This window comes from Tinamus guttatus, unplaced genomic scaffold, assembly GCF_059628265.1.
Source record: "Tinamus guttatus ecotype Peru unplaced genomic scaffold, ASM5962826v1 Tinamus_guttatus_pri_ptg000085l, whole genome shotgun sequence".
In the NCBI taxonomy this organism is placed as follows: Eukaryota; Metazoa; Chordata; class Aves; order Tinamiformes; family Tinamidae; genus Tinamus; species Tinamus guttatus.
This window is the reverse complement of record NW_028288619.1, coordinates 444,397-461,051: the sequence shown is the minus strand read 5'-3', so window position 1 is coordinate 461,051 and position 16,655 is coordinate 444,397. Positions and strand designations below refer to the sequence as shown.

General features: G+C 39.9%; 1 protein-coding gene across 7 annotated transcripts in view; it reads left to right on the top strand.

Annotated features, from left to right (window-relative positions):
- Positions 1-16,655, top strand: part of DOP1A (DOP1 leucine zipper like protein A) — a 56,230-nt gene that overhangs the window by 38,704 nt on the left and 871 nt on the right. For 4 of the 7 annotated variants that reach the window (XM_088520293.1, XM_088520294.1, XM_010217637.2 and 1 more), the window contains 18 exons: positions 41-152; positions 1,128-1,307; positions 3,447-3,572; positions 4,601-4,735; positions 5,253-5,308; positions 5,773-5,877; positions 6,590-6,656; positions 7,822-7,966; positions 8,285-8,364; positions 8,879-8,988; positions 9,135-9,284; positions 9,626-9,687; positions 10,415-10,567; positions 11,459-11,595; positions 12,692-12,747; positions 13,607-13,771; positions 14,760-14,889; positions 15,676-15,735. In XM_088520293.1, coding sequence (XP_088376419.1) covers positions 41-152; positions 1,128-1,307; positions 3,447-3,572; positions 4,601-4,735; positions 5,253-5,308; positions 5,773-5,877; positions 6,590-6,656; positions 7,822-7,966; positions 8,285-8,364; positions 8,879-8,988; positions 9,135-9,284; positions 9,626-9,687; positions 10,415-10,567; positions 11,459-11,595; positions 12,692-12,747; positions 13,607-13,771; positions 14,760-14,889; positions 15,676-15,735 — 2,029 coding nt within the window. Of the gene's footprint in view, positions 1-40; positions 153-1,127; positions 1,308-3,446; positions 3,573-4,600; positions 4,736-5,252; positions 5,309-5,772; positions 5,878-6,589; positions 6,657-7,821; positions 7,967-8,284; positions 8,365-8,878; positions 8,989-9,134; positions 9,285-9,625; positions 9,688-10,414; positions 10,568-11,458; positions 11,596-12,691; positions 12,748-13,606; positions 13,772-14,759; positions 14,890-15,675; positions 15,736-16,655 lie in introns of those variants that run through there. The other 3 variants (XM_088520296.1, XM_010217638.2, XR_015913122.1) reach the window with 2 other exon arrangements.

The following is a 16,655-nucleotide window of genomic DNA, read 5'->3' as shown; positions in this document are numbered from 1 at the left end:
ATCCAAAGAATTACTCTATAAATTGAATCTTGTATTTTAGGCCTCTCTGGATGGCATCGGTCACTCCACCAGATATGATTCTTACTTTATTGGAAGGTATCACAACAATAATTCATTACTGTCTCCTAGATCCATCTACACAGTATCATCAGGTAAGCCTGCTTGAGTGGCTGAAGGATTCCTGACAGTAGCTGTCAAATTAAGACATACAATGGTATTAACAGTGCTTGCATATAGGTACTTGGAAACTTGGGTGGAAGAATACTGAATATGACTGTCTTGGCTATGCATAGGTTTTTCATTGTTATCTATATGTCTCAAAAGAGCAATTGCCTACAGATTAGGTCTTTGAGAGAATATCCTTAGTTACCCTTACCTACCCTTGGGGCAGGGTTGGGTTTTTTGGTTTGGTTTTGTTTTTCTACCCTAGAAGAGCATAGTAGAAATTCATCAACTTTCAGACCTCTTGAGATGTCACTTTTTAGAGCTGGATTCCTTTGTGGGATTTTACAAGCTGATACCTTTATTTTCTAGCTGGATTTTACTCATCTGGCAATATGTCAAAATACCCTCTTTCTGTAGTTCATGTATATTCACAATTTGCCATTTTAGTCAAGTGATATTTTTGGATCTGATATTCTCAGCGTAGTCTATATCAGGAATTTGGCCCAGATGGTGCAAGAAAATTTTTGTCATGCAATTTTTTTTGTTTTGTATTTGTTCGTGTTTCCATTTTCTTTCTGTTGATTAAGAAAGAACTGAGAAGAGTTAGCTCTCTGTGCAAGTAAATAATTTTACACGGGGTGTGTTAATTTCCCCTCGAATTCTGAAATAATTATGTTTTGCAAATTTATTGCTAAATGATATAAAATTGATCATTTCAGGCATGAGGCTTCACATGTTCAGAAAACATTCCATACTGAAAGAGACTGAGTCTAAGATTTTTTTAGTTTATTCTTGCATAATACACTCAAAACTCTATGTAGTCTAAGAACTATTATAAGTATTTCAAAAGGGAGTTAAAGTTGCAAAATTTGCCTATTTAATTTCAATTCACTACTATTTTACTAATGTTGTTTATATAAATGTTTAATGCTCTTCCTCCCATCTGCTTTGAAATCCACTAGCTTTTGGTTAATGTAGATCAGAAACACTTGATTGAAGCTCGCAATGGGATCCTGTCTATCCTGCATATGATCATGTCTTCTGTGACCCTTCTGTGGAGCATCCTCCACCTTGCAGATTCATCAGAGAAAACAACTGCTGCTGCTGCTTCCATTACCACTATTAATCTCGGATCCACAAAGGTCAGAATGTCAGGAATTACATTGTTTAAATTGTTCATGAATACGTCTGTCAACCAAATTCACTTACATTCCCTTAAGTATAAATTGTGTTTTAATACCTTTGTTACTGTCCATAACGATCCATTCCAGAAACAAGGCTTTATAAACATATATTGAATCACCTGAAACAATGTGCCTCCCCTCTTGGCTTCCTATAAAGGAAATCATTTCCATCCTGAAGAACAGTTGAAGCCATTTGAGAATCCCCTTTTACATCTCAAAGAATATAAAATATTCGTATTAAATCTTACCAAAACTGAGCTCTACTTCTAAAACAGCTTGTATTCAGGCATTTGTGAACTAGTTCTTTATTCATTCAACTCTTTTACAGTGCTGTCCTTATACACAAGGAAATGTCATAATTGGCAGTAAGTTAATAACCGTAAAGATGAGACTCAGAGAACTCTGCTTAGCTCTTTAATTGAAAGCAGTTCAATCTTGTACTTCACATTAAGTGGCTGTCATTTAAACTTGAAGTATTTTAAAACAAGATTTGCTCATAGTTAATTTGAATATATCAGGTTGTAACACAGCATCGTCACAAATCAATTCTTTCAACCTTAGCTGTTCAAACTGAAGGAGTAGGTAACTCTTTATATTGCTTTTGCACAGACGTGATTGATGGTTGTATTTGTGCTTCCAAGAAAGCTTTCCAGTCACTGATGAGAAGTCTGTACTTGTGAATGAGCTACAAACATTATGTTTCAGTGAAAATAAGACAAGCTTTTGTATGCTGATTCAGCATGAACTCTTTTGTAAATCCCAGATTTTATTTTGCCCAAATCAACATTATTTATAAAAGAGCTTTTAACCTATATTGGATATGAAAAATCCTGGTTGAATTCAGCTGGTTACCTATTGGAGTAGGTTTCTTGCTTCTTCACCTCAAGCCTTTTGTGTCCTGCTTGTAGCTGCCTCAGAGTGGGCTGTTCATGGCCAGGAACTCACACACTGCAGAGAGTCGTGCCCCTCGGATATGAGAGAGCTTTTTAAGCTTCAGCCCAGCTGGGCTGCTTTGGCAGCCGTTTCCTGCAAGCTTAGTGAATTCCCTCTGAAATATCTCAGGCCAAACCAGAAATGGCTGTCAGCAAATAGATAAGAAATTGATTTTTTTTTTCTGTAATCCTTTTGTTGACAAGAACAGGGTCAGAAGTAGTCTCAGGAAGTACGTACTATTTTTCTTGATCCAAGTGTGACTAAATAACTTTTGAGCTTATGTTAAGAAAGATATTGTTAAGAGTTTCACCAATTAAAATTTCAGCCTCCCAGATTAACTTGTTCTCTGATTTTCTTCCTACTTCTTAATCTCTGTTCCCCTCTACTGTAAATTAAACCCTCCACTGTTTATATTGGGCGTGAACCTCCTCTTCCTTTGTCCTTTGTAATTACTTCATTTATATTTGAAAACTGTTATATCCCCACTAACTTTCTTTTCTCTAAACCACACAAGTTATTTCCTGCCTCCTATAGGTCATATTTTCAATATCACTAATCTTTCTTCTTTTTTTTATAGTTTGGGTTCTCTCAGCTTGTGTACATTTCTTGAAGTAAGGTGTCCAAAACTGGGCATGCTACATGGTATCCTCCTTCAGGGGAAATACTGTTTCATGTCTTGCATGCAGCGCTGCTCTTTCTGGATGCTTTTTTTCTTTCCTTGTCGTTGTTGACTCAGTGAGTTTGTGATCCATTTTAATTCCAAGATTTTTTTTTTTCTTTTCAGCAGCACTGCTACCTCAATACTTATTCATCCTGAATTGCTAAAGTGGTTTATTCCTACCTTTGCATGCAAAGCCCAAGGACATTTTCACACTTTCTCAGGTCACTCTGAACTCTGTGCCTTTCTATATCAGCTGCTTTCCACTTCATTAATATTTGAAAATTTGACGAGTGTGTTTTCTTTTCCATAGTTTTAGTCATTAAGAAAATGATTAAGGAGTACTAGATGTATAGAATAAAGCTCTTGGAATGCACCGAGTGCATCCTTCTGTTTTGACAAAAGAACTAGTGGCAGTTGCCGTGAGTATGGCTCGGTAGCTGGTCTTTGAAGGAAAGGTCGAGGTGCTTATTTAAAAGCATACATGTTCTGCTTCCGTGTTTCAGAATTTGAGGCAGCAGATTCTCGAACTGTTGGGGCCAATTTCAATGAATCATGGTGTTCACTTCATGGCTGCTATTGCGTTTGTGTGGAATGAAAGGAGACAGAATAAAAATGCTTCTAGGACAAAGGTATGTGTCTACTGTGGTGGCTTTGCATAGAGGCAGCACCTCCTAGTGATTTAAAACGTTAAGGATAAGGTGGAGATTCCAGTGACAAATGTACATTACAGATTATGGAAAATATTTGTATAAATTGTATTCATTAATTAGCAGCTTTATGGTCCCAATTGCATTGAGAAGTGGGTTGTCTTCATGAATTCTTCAGGAACAGAGTAAATAGCCCCAAGCCTCTGGATGAACTATTAATTCTGGTATTTTAGCTGAAATAGTGTGCCTTCTTACTGTGACTGTAAATTAATAATATAAAAATAATAATTTCTTTAAAACCTTTTTTTTCTGTTCTGTGTCAGTCTGGAATCTAGGACAATATGGGTCCAGTCTGTCACCAAGTTTCCTATGCAATAGAGAAAGGCAGTGATGATTTATGGACAAGCTTAGGGATATGGGTATAAACTATGACCCTTCATAAATAGAACGCATAAGCATTTTTGCTCATATTAATACTTTCCACTATTGGCATAGTCTTTTTAAAGCATGATTTTTTTTTAGTGAATTTAGTCCAGTGTATTACTCATGTAATTGTCTCACTTAATGCAGTCGAATACATGCTCTTCACTTCAGCACACTCCCCAACCACTATTTAGCTTTTTAAGATAGTATTATACATCCAGTGATGACTCTCAGGAGCCCTTGACAATCAGCACACCCTGGAAGAAATGACTTCGATAAATTCATGTCTGACATATCAACTATAGCATGTCCTATTAGGAAATTCTGTCAATATTTAGTTAACAGAAAAATCTATAGTGTTTTGTTAAGGAATATATTTCCAAATTAGAAAACGGCTACCAGATTCAGTTTTTGGTCTATCTTGATATGCTCCTATAGGAGTTAGTTTATATCTGGTGCCTAATTCTCCTCTGTAGTAGCAGATCTCTCTGGCTTTACTTGCTAAGAACCCTGTGAGGCAGCTTATCTTAATTTTGGGACAGGCATTGCCTGGGATGAAGGTCTCTGACAGACATTGATCCTTTTAGGTGATTCCTGCGGCCGGTGAAGAGCAACTTCTACTGGTAGAGCTAGTTCGCTCCATCAGTGTGATGAGGACTGAGACTGTTATACAAACAGTGAAGGAAGTTTTGAAGCAACCTCCAGCCATAGCAAAGGACAAGGTATGAACACTCTAAATGCACTATTCATTTAATATCTTTTTACAGAAGCTTAGACATTAAATGGTTGGATACTTCATTCACAAATTCAAGCAAGTGGTTCATGCTACCACTGAAGTGGTCACTACAGTGTGAAAGTTTTGATTGTCTAGTAGATGGATGGACCGTTGTGAGGGAAAGAAAAGGGAGGTTATAGCTTCTTAAGTTACTACCATTTATCGAAAAGCTCCAGAATCCCATTTACTCCTTCTGTAAAAGATGGTGTTTCACAGGAATAGGGTATTTGCACGAGGGAAATGAACATCTACCCTGGAGTCAGGTTGTCTACTTTCAGGTGAGAAGGAGAAGTGGAAAAAAGAAGGAAGAAGTAAAAGAAAAGAATAACTGTATAAAGGTACCCGAATGGGAATTCATAAGATACTGTTAATGAAATAAATTATCCTCACTTGCTGCCATAACATTTTAGCACTGTCATCAGCTGCTTCTTTTTAATCATATAGATTTCATCTCTTCTTCCTAGAAACATCTTTCACTGGAAGTCTGCATGTTGCAGTTTTTCTATGCTTATACTCAGAGGTAAGACAAGAAGTTCCATTTTATTTCTCTCACCAAGAAGTAGGTAGACAATCCAGACATACTTATCTTTTTTAATCCATAGAATTAACAAAAATCCCTGTGTAATCTAAATAGTGAAAAAGGAATAGTTTTGAAATGAAGGTATTATAATGAGGAAAGGTGTTTTAGGATTTCCCAAATTCTGCATCCCATTTCTTCCCCCACCTAAAACACACTTCAGCCACCGAAAACTGAACTGGGCACTGCTCGTTTGAGTACACAGTTCTGCCTCCCTCCTTTTCTGGAGTCTGCAAGCTCCAAGCTTGTTGTAACCACTTAGTATTAAAAAAGGCATTAAACAAGAAAAGATCTATGTGAACGTTGATTCACAATATCAGACAGGAGAACTGTGAAATAAAAAGAAATTGCAGGATTCTTGAGAGAGAAGATGCTGTTTTCACTGCTGTCGTTACTTTCTCTTTTAGGATTCCAGTGACCAGCTTAGTAGATAGTTGGGGATCACTGCTGCTTCTCCTGAAGGACTCTATCCAGGTTGGTCTTCCAGCTCCAGGACAATTCCTTATACTTGGGTAAGCACTTGATATGTGTGATTTTTAAGGAAGAGCAAGTATAAGTGTGTGAAATCATATTGAAGTGGTAATCACTCCAAATTACTGTCACTATTTTTTTGAGAGAAAATGAATCCATATTTCTTAGTCTATTGAATTAATTTATTCTATGGGGAATGATTGTATGGATAAAAGCGTATATTGTGGTGGGAGATATGCCAAGGTTTTTATTAGATTACTGATTATTTGAGCCATTCTGACTCATATGTTCTGACCTTAAACAGTAGGTTTAAGCTTCTGATTTTACTCAGAAAGTGACTCTAATTGCTGTTTAATAAGTGTATGTAAATTCATACCCTACCAGAAAAGATTAATTGCCAACATAGAAACTGGTAGGGAGTATTTGAAATAAAATGATGAATATAGTTTTCTGTATAAAACAAGGAAGCACTATTTTTTGGTTTAAATTTTGCTAATAAATTGTCCCTAAATATATTTTTTGTGTATTCTAGTAAAACATACATCTGATAAACTATTCTGGTTAGGTCTTTGGGAAATGTCCTCGTCCAGTTAAGAAAATGGGAAACATGTTTTTTACCATATTAGTAAATTAAATAGAAATAACTGAAGATTAAGCAAATAAGAATTATGCATGCATTTTTTTTTCAGAGTTATCCTATCTGAATTTTTATTATAAGAATAAAATCTGTATCTACTTGGTTATTTTTTTCAGTGTTCTTAATGAGTTTATTATGAAAAATCCAAGTCTGGAGAATAAGAAAGATCAGAGAGATCTTCAGGTAAATATATATATATATTTATATATACACACACATATTTAGCTTTGAAAATATTGAACATCAGGTGCTTCATTTTAAGGAAAACATATGAATGACAATAGTGTATCCAAATGAGCTGTAGGGAGGATATCATGGAGAGATAATTGGTGAGATGTGTTAGAGAAACAGTCACAGGACAAAAGTGGTGTGGGGTGAGAGAGCAGCCTTTGCTAACCAGGCAGCCCATGGCACTGAGTAGTTTTTAATGAGTATTTCTTTTCCTCTGTTAAAAACAAATGTATATATATTCTGTTCTTATTTAGCATTCTAGTGCCCGGAGGTGATTTCTACAAGCAGAGACCTTGTCTGTTCTTTTATGCCACTATTTATGATTTCCAAACTTTTCTCTCTTATTTGCTGAGCTTCCTGAAGTCTGTCTGTGTCTCTCTCCTTTTTTTTTTTTTTTTCTTTTTTTTTTTTTCCTCGTGGAATATTTGTTTGAAAAAAATCTGTTGGGGAACCCAAAGTAAACTGGGTAACCCCTCAGTGTTTTTCTAAGAAGTCTATTGGCTTCAGAGATGTGTCCTTCTGTGTAGCTCATTCTGTTACTACCATGTGATTTTGGCTGCATGAAACTGCTTTTTTAAACTACTTTTTTTTTTCTTTTTTTCTTTTTGCTGTGAGGTAAAATTGAATTTACTGGAACATGTTTTTTTCTTTTTTTCTTTTTTTAACAAATATTAAAAATTTAGATGCCTATAGGTGAAGAAAGAGGTGCAGATGACCACCATGGCAACAGAACATTTTTCACTGCTGGCAGTTTTATATTCTGCCTTGAAAGTTTAATTAAAGATGAGTAGGGGCCTAAGGATGTACTCTGGTTTAAATGAGAGCCAGGTGCTTGTGTTTTGCGTGGATCAGACGCAAGCAGTTAGAATTCATAGCACAGTGGGTTAAGATGAAGCCTCAGTTGTGCAGACTTCACTCTATGTATGTTTGCCATGTGCCAAGAGCAGGTGGCACCTCTGGAATAGTGATCGTGTTGCAAAATGGTGCAATTCCTGTTACAGGAGAACGTTTTATGTGGGGTGATTTATTCTTAACCCACAGACATTAGAGAGAGAGGGAGGAAGCTCAAGGCAGGATGATGCATTTTGCATTTGTTTAGTTGTTGCTGTTCCACCAGGATGTAACCCACAAGATCGTGGATGCCATTGGGGCAATTGCTGGCTCCTCCTTGGAACAGACTACGTGGCTAAGACGGAACTTGGAGGTCAAACCCTCCCCCAAGATCATGGTTGATGGAAACAACCTGGAATCTGATGTTGAAGGTGGTTTTGTTTTCATCTTTTATTTTAGATAAAGCATTTGTAATTAGTTTTATTATCAGACCAAAATTAAGAAAGTTTTAGCTTATTTGAGTATGTATACATGTATTAGAGAGAATTAAAATTCTAATTTAGTATTTTATATGTAAATTATTTATAAAAATGCTTCCATATTAGCATGCTCAGGTGTTGGTATCTTCTGTAGTGTATCTAACAGAGTCTGTACAACTTCAAAGAATATTATATTAAAATATGCTTGTAAAGTAAATGATGACTTAAGAAAATTAACTTTGGACATTTTTTATTATTATTTTTGTTTAGATATGTTGTCTCCAGCAATGGAAACTTCAAACATAACTCCATCAGTTTATAGTGTCCATGCATTAACCTTACTTTCTGAGGTAAATGTCTCCTCAGGTGTACTAAATACTGATTTATAATAATCTTTTATATTGCAAAAGGCTTTTGATTAGAAGGTTGGGGAAAAGAGATTTGACTGGAAACGTTGATGTGAAAAGATAAGGGTTCCTGTCATATAAGAATATATAAAACTAATTAAGCAGGTTATAAAGATTCAGTGAGATGGATGCAAAGCAGAGTGTGCCGTTCCAGATGTGTGGTGCAGGGGATGATTTTGGTGGCAGATTTTCTGTACTGCTAGTAGTATGTGTTATTTTCTGATAACCATACTGAGTCTTTGTAATTTTTTTTGTAGCTTATTCTGTAGAATGTTTTGACCAAAGGTTTATGCTTTTATGTTTTTGCCTAAGTCGAAGGCATGTTTCTACTTTGGATTTTATATAGTAGCTGGAATTTGATTGCCTCACTCAATGCACACAGAACAAAAAAAAATGTTTATAGTAAGCATAAAGTAGCTGGGGTGTGAGCAGTAACATTTCCTCTCACTTCTTGTAGGTTTTGGCTCATCTCCTGGATATGGTTTTCTACAGCGATGAAAAAGAGAGAGTTATTCCTTTGCTTGTGAATATTATGCACTATGTTGTTCCCTACCTCCGTAATCACAGGTATCTTTACAATTTTTTCAATTACATACACCTTTATAGATGATAGAAATTTGGTGGGTCCGATGCTTCAGTTGAATCAGATAGGATAAAGATAGAATAGCTATTGAAAACTGCTGAAAATTGCCTCCTGTTGGCTTTTTGTTTAGTGCTCACAATGCATCCAGCTATCGAGCCTGCGTGCAGTTACTAAGCAGTCTTAGTGGGTATCAATACACAAGAAGAGCGTGGAAGAAGGAAGCGTTTGATCTCTTTATGGATTCCACTTTCTTCCAAATGGATGCTTCCTGTGTTAACCAGTAAGGTTTCTTCTTGCTCGTATTGGTGGCTCTTACGTGTTTTATGTATGTATGCTCTTATACGTGAAAATATGTATTGCAGAGCAAAATTTCCCAAGTTATCTCTCTTGAGAGAAAAAAAAGAAGCATGATTTTTCAACTTCATTTTTTTTCAAATATATGCATATACTTAATAAGATAAAATTCTTAAGCATCCATATTAATCAAACTGTACTGACCTATATAGCAAAGAGATTAGGTTAGAAGTTTTACCAAATGCGAGACAGTTTAGTTAAAAGTGCAGAAAGCTTCCTCTAAGGATTTCTTGCTCTTCTAATTTGTGTGCAATCTTCTCCTTTTAGTTGGAGAGCTATTATGGATAATTTGATGACACATGACAAAACAACATTCAGAGATTTGATGAGTAAGTATTACTGACTTGTGGTAACTTTTCTCAAAGGGAAAAATGGAGAAAAAAAGCAAAGTATTTTGAAAACTTTGGCTCATCTCTGCATAATTGTCAGAGACTGGAATTTTTTTTCACAGAATCCCAGAATGGTTGAGGTTGGAAGGGACCTCTAGAGATCATCTAGTCCAACCCCCCTGCTCCAGCAGGGACACCCAGAGCACGTGGCACAGGGTGGCATCCAGGTGGGTTTGGAAGATCTCCAGAGAAGGAGACTCCACAGCCTCTCTGGGTGGCCTGTTCCAGGGCTCTGTCACCCTCACAGGAAAGAAGTTCATAAGTAAAATCATTTGAAGTGAGGGAATTTTTTTAGACCATCTCAGCCCGCAGTGATTTTTCTTTATACAACAGAGTTTATTAACCAGAGAGGATTTTTTTTTCCAGACATTGATCTGCTTAAGCAAAAATTGATTCTGCACAAACTTCTGACAATCCGTACATGCAAATTTATTTAAAATAGACAAAAAAAAAAAAGGCCAGAGGGATTGTGTATATCTAAGATTTATTCTCAGTATACATTTTTAAATCAGTGTGGTTACAAATGCAAATGGCAATGGTACTTTCTTAGTGGATGTTTTTGAACCACACGAATGCAATGCAGCAACAAAAAAAGAGTGGTGTTTGCGGCGACGCGAGGCAGAGGGGGATGTCGAGGCTGACGGTGGCGCCGCTCGTGTCCCTGCAGCGCGGGTGGCCGTGGCGCAGAGCAGCTCCCTCAACCTGTTTGCGAACCGCGACGCGGAGCTGGAGCAGCGCGCCATGCTGCTCAAGAGACTGGCCTTCGCCATCTTCAGCAGCGAGGTGGACCAGTACCAGAAGTACCTGCCCGACATACAAGGTTGGTAAAAACGCACCGCTCAGGGGAGCTCTTGCTCTTGAGTCTGCTCGTGGCTGAGGCCTATTCTTGTGAGCAAGTTCTATCCCCGTGCTCAGTGCCACATGCCACCCGGGAGAGCAGTTTCTGGATTGCAGCAGGTAAATTTGTCCTCTGGAATATTTGTGTGTTCAGTTTCCCTGGCTGGATGCCAAATTTCTCTTAATTTCAATGAGAATATTTTAAATCTTAAATGATTACAAAGTACCCGGATTCCCAATTCCCAAGGATCTCCAAGTCCTTGGAATTCCCATCCAAAGTCCTTAGATACCAGTTGACTTTTAGCTAGATTGTTTCACTAGTTTGCCTCTTTTTTACCTTGACCAGTGTTCTCGGGTACCCCTTCAGGTGCTTTTTGACTGCTGAAATGGGGATAACATCCCCTGTCATGACCTTATATCTACTTCTGTGTTGAATGCTCAGTGGGAATTATGATTAACTAAGAGAATATTGTCCTTGTGAGGTGGCTTGTGATGCAGCCTTTCACATGCTGGGATGATGCAACCTTTTAACAATGTAAATGTTGTTTGTTTGTTTGCCTGTATGTATGATGTATAAATTGCATATTTTGGAATCTGCTCCTCTTTCGGGAATGGGGTGTAGTCCTCCATAAGATGAGGAAAATGTTCAGATGCAGTATTGCATTACCGTGGAAAACTTTAATCGGTATTTGTTTTGTCTGAGGCTTTTGTGTTTATTCATTGCTTAGCAAAAGTGGTTACTTTTTATGTTGACAGAATCAATAAGCTGTAGCAATGTACTGGATAAATGAGGATAAATGAAGGAAAGAAAAAGATGGTAGCTGGAATTATTCTGAACTGAGAAATCTTTGTTTGCTTTTTTTTGTTATTTCAGAAAGGCTGGTAGAAAGTCTTCGTTTGCCACAGGTGCCCACTCTTCATTCCCAAGTGTTCCTGTTTTTCAGAGTGTTGCTTTTAAGGATGTCTCCGCAGCACCTGACCTCGCTTTGGCCCACCATGATCACGGAACTGGTGAGCTGACCTTAGTGTTCCTGCTTGGGAGACTCTTGTAAAGTTGAGACACAACTGCCACATGCTCTTAAGTAAATCTGTTGCTGATACAAAACTTGCTGCACTGCGTGTGATTAAATGTACACTGGACACAGTTTAAACTGAATGCTGATATATTTTCAGTCCTGGTGTCTTATTTTTTTTTTTATACCACATGGAATATTTGTTGATTTATACTGCTTATTTTATTCCACCGTGTTCCCTATTTACTCTTTCTTACCAGTGTAGATGGTCACCTGCACCCTCCCAACTGTACACGCTCCCTCCCTGCTCTCACCCCGTCCTGTTGCTGCTTCCCTGGCTACTCAGCCCTCCTCCTGCAACGACGAGGACGAGAACAACCTGCATAAAGAGGGAGGCAGACTCCGTGCTGCACTGGCAACTCGTGGTGATTCCACCACACCGTTGCTGAACTCTTGTAGCTAGATGTAGAACAGGCCCCAGGTTTTGCTTCATTTTTTCTTCTTGGGTCACCCTGTTTCAGCAAGGATGGACGTTTGTTCTGAGCCTCGTGTGGAGGCTCTGGGCTCGGCTCTTGCAGCCGCCGGCGGTTCGGTTTTGGTAGCGCTTCGGCAGGGAGTTCGGCTGGGTCCTTTTGGAGGCCCTTAGCTAAGGGACAGCTAAGTTAGAAGGCAAATTAGAGTCACTGCTGTGATTTTCTTTTCTTCTTTTTTCTTTTTTTTTTCCCCTGGGGGCCACACTTGAGCATGACCGTTCCTTTATATTATGTTTTATCTGGTGTCCTTCAGGTGTTACTCTGGCTTGGGCTCCCTTTCTGGGTAGTGGAGGGGATTGGCCATGAGAGCTTTTCTGGCTATCAAAGAGTCATTTTATGTCCTTGTGCTCCTTGTGCTGTGTGAGCTGCATAAGAGAGAGATGGAGGAGTCAGGATGTCAGTGCCATCCACAGTTCAGTGGGTTATTGCCTCATCCATGACTGGAAAAAGCTCCAGACAACATCAGTTCTGCTTACGGCTTATTCCTCAGACCACCCTAGGGAATTTTCTTGTGTCACAGTCCATACAAAACGGTATTAAAATACAGCATTTGATTTTCAGGTACAAGTGTTTTTATTAATGGAACAGGAGCTAACTGCAGATGAAGACATTTCCAGGTAAGCATAAGCTGCAATCTTCTGACATAGTAATAGCCGAATAGTTTTAAAAACGGTTTGCCTTCAGAAAAAAGTTCAAGTTCAAAGTAAAAGGACAAGTAAAGAGTATTCCGATCTGACCGAGGACGTAACGTTCAGATTATTTTTCTTGGAAGGCAAAACAAACAAAAATAACGTTACCATTTTGCTCAAAAACAGCTAAGGGTAAATCATGCAATAGAAGTATGTTAGTTCTTACAATTTGAGTCTACCCAGTTTGACTGGCTAAAATAATACTAGTTTTGCAATTAAAATGTGTGTATATGACCTCAGAGCTTTTCTGTATGATACAAGTATTTGGAGTAAGGTTGACAGAGTATTTATGAAAAAAAAAAAGGTACTTTCTTCCAGTGTTATAAAGGCATCAAATGAGTGAAGGTTTTTTCCCTGTTTCATTGTCTGTTTGCATCCCAGCCATTCTCTACCCAGTATGACCCAGTTTCAGGTGGTTCTAACAGAAGAGGCAGATATTGCAAAAGAACAAAAAGCAGTTAGGTGCCAAGTTTGCTCTTCAGTTTTACTTAACTTCTCTTTGTTCTTTTGAAGATTCCTTCCCTAAGATACAGGAAAATCCACTTGACTTGTAAGTTAGGACTTGCTCTTAATTTGCATGACTGAAAGGAATCAGATGCAACAAACTACATTTAAGTGTAAACTCCAGGCATAGCGAAGACCTGTGAAGTTCTGCTTTGATTTATGGGGTCAGGATCAACCTTAGGGTTTACCAGAGAGTTGCCTGTTCATAAAGGCAAGGGCGGAAGGAGGATCTTCCCCTGGAGCTGCAGGCTGCTCTGCCTCACGTGCCACTGTTTTGGTTTAGGACTTCTGGCCCGTCTGTTGCTGGCCTGGAGACGACGTACACAGGGGGCAATGGTTTCTCCACCTCCTACAATAGCCAGAGGTGGCTGAACCTGTACCTGTCTGCTTGCAAGTTTCTGGATTTGGCCCTAGCTTTGCCTTCTGAAAACCTTCCTCAATTTCAGATGTAAGTAAAAGATAAAACTCCAGTGTTTAAAATCTTGGTTTTCCTATTTCTTTTCTCTTTCTGGCCTCCTCTGGCCCCAGAGTAGCCCCCAGGACAGGAGTTTCCTCCCAGCATCAGTGTGGCCCCAGAGCCAGTTTTCTTCAGCCTGTGGCTTGTGAGCTAATCAGGAGTAGTGGTGATTTATTAAAATGCATTATTTTTTTAAGTATTCAGTTGCAGTCATGTCCAAGAACCCCAAATAAACCCATGTGTCTCAATGACTGAGGCAGCAGATCAGAAGACTGCATGATCTCAGCTTGACCTCACCTCAATGGCATCGTTGACTGGAGGAGGCAGCTCTGAGCCCCTTGCGACAGGGGCACCGGCTTTCCGTGGTCAGTAGCTGTTTGTGTCTGCAAACTCCTTCCCCTCAGCAGTCCTGCAGAAATGGACTCCAAGCGCCTGGGCTTTGCAGAAGACACAGAAATGGCCCGGGATTTGCTGCAGAGGCGGCGCAGGACTGACCCAGCCGCCCCGTGTCTCCCGTTACCTGCGGCAGGGAGCAGAAGGGCCCTGCGTGCAGCCCTGCTCTGCTCTGCCCCTCGGGCGATGCCACTTGGGTGTTCCCTGAACATCCATCTCCTTGGAAGTTCTCTGATGTGTTTTTAATCTTTGGGGGGATTTATTCATAATTCTCACTTTTGTGCAACTGCTTTCAGTTCCCTTATACACAGGAGAGATGTGAACACGGCTACTTCTAGAGTCTCTGTCCCTTCTTATTTTTGTCAGACTTAAAATATTTTTGAAAATTCTGAGAGAAAAAGCAAGAGCTCCTTTTCTCAACCATGTTCTCTTTCTTTTCGGAGAATGGCTTTCCTCTTCCACCTTTGCAAGGATTTTGTTTTTCCTTTTACTTTAAAATTTAGCTTTACTCTCCCTGATCCTGAGATGTAGCAGAAGGTCTGTGTGGTCAGTAAGGATAACGTCTGCTCGTGCTCTTTCGTGGCAGGTATCGCTGGGCTTTTATTCCAGAGGCGTCGGATGATTCGGGCTTGGAGGTGCGAAGACAGGGCACTCATCAAAGGGAATTTAAACCTTACGTGGTACGTCTAGCAAAACTGCTGCGGAAAAGAGCTAAGGTAGGTCCCTTCCTGCCAGTCCTGCTTCTCACTGAACACCTTCACAGCCAGTAACTGTTTGGTTTTGTTCTGTGGAAAGGAAGTTATCTAGGGTGGCTATCTAGATTCCCACTGGAATAGCCCCGCTGTCCTAGGTTGCATTGTGCCTGCTGGGGAGTTGTCACATTGCAAATGATGTCTCTGCGTGAACTGGCAAAGCACAAGCCAGTGAGAGAGACATGCGGAGGGAGGGCTCTGCAAAATGAGAATTTACAGAACATCCAGAATTTCTAGAACCCTGTAGTCAAGGCAGCAGTTGCACATTTTGAACCAAAACTGGGGGTATGAGGATGAAATAAAATTAAGGTAATAAACACTGGTTTCCAGGCCATTTCTTCTTTGTGCAGAGAATACAGTTGAGTATAGCTGCGTGTTTCTTTTCAGAAAATACTATTTCTGAGCAAAATGTTTCAGTTGACCTGAATTTTGCTCCCTGGTGCTCTTGCTAATGCCCCGCTCACAGGCTGTGCTGTGGGTCAGGCGCTGCAGTCTGAGAACATGCCTCAAACCTCCTTGGCGCTGAGGGCAATGAGCAGAGGAGCAAACTGTGCCTGCTGTCACAGTCTGGTGGCGTCTGGTCCCCTAGCTCCAGAGCGGGGTGGTTCTGGCTGATGGATTCTTTGGGATGGCCGATCTTTCTGCTGGAAAACAGCACCACCCCCACCAGGCAGCTGCACGGCCTTCATGGCGAAGTGTTATTGTGCTCTATGAAATGCAGTCTGAAAGTTCTCCTCTTTCCTTCCGCAGGACAAGCAGGAGGACTTTAAGACGATGGTTTTGGAGGGATTGGAGATGGCCAAGCATCAGGTGAGGGTGGTCTTCGATGCTTGGGTTGTGAAACAAGCTCACCACGCTACCATCACGTTGCAGTAGTATCCAGTTCTCAGGGGGAAATGAAAAAGAGAAGTCTATTTCACTTCACAATCTGACAACTTTGTCCTCTAAAAAAATCACAGGTGCCCTTATTTTTACCTTGGTTTCCTACATCTTCGAAAGAGAGAGAGTTCTAAAAGGAATTATCACCACACACCACAACAGAATCACAATTTCTGCCACACATAACTCCCAATCTGGTCCCTGCCAGTTGCCTGTTTAAGTGGCTGACAAATGAGTTGTGTTTTCTGAGTTACTGCTGTGAGGAAATGGCTTGGAGAGGGTTGCAGTTCTCTTTGTTTTGTTACTCCAGTTTATTATCTAGCTTTTTGTGTCTTGAAACCTTGTGGAGAGGAAATAGTACAGCTAGAAGAGTTGTTTCCCATGACAGGGAGCAAAACAGAACCAAAAGAAAATATTAAACACATTGATATTTTGTACTAATCTAGTCACTGTTTATGAAACAGATATCATGAAGGCACTGGAGTTGGGAAAGACAGTTCCTTTCACTTAAAGGGCAAAAATAACTTTTGTCTAAAAAAAAAAAAAAAAACACCTTGATTTCCGAGTGAGCAAAGGGAAGGAGCAGGTTGCCAGGAAGCAGCAGGACGTTACTGCTTGGATGTTTTAGCCTGTGGCCATTCCAAGTGCCTCTCACGGGCCAGCGAGAGCACCCTGCTGCGCTCCTGCTGCCTTTGCTCGTGGGCTTCCAGAAATCCCCCTCGGGAGCCCGAGGAGGTCGGGGCGAGCATCCGAGGGAAGCCTCCTTGGCGCGAGCCGTGGCAGGGGCTGTGGCGCTGTCCTGCCGAACGCGCCCGGCTCCGCTTCCAAAGCAAAGGCCTTGGTTCCTGCTG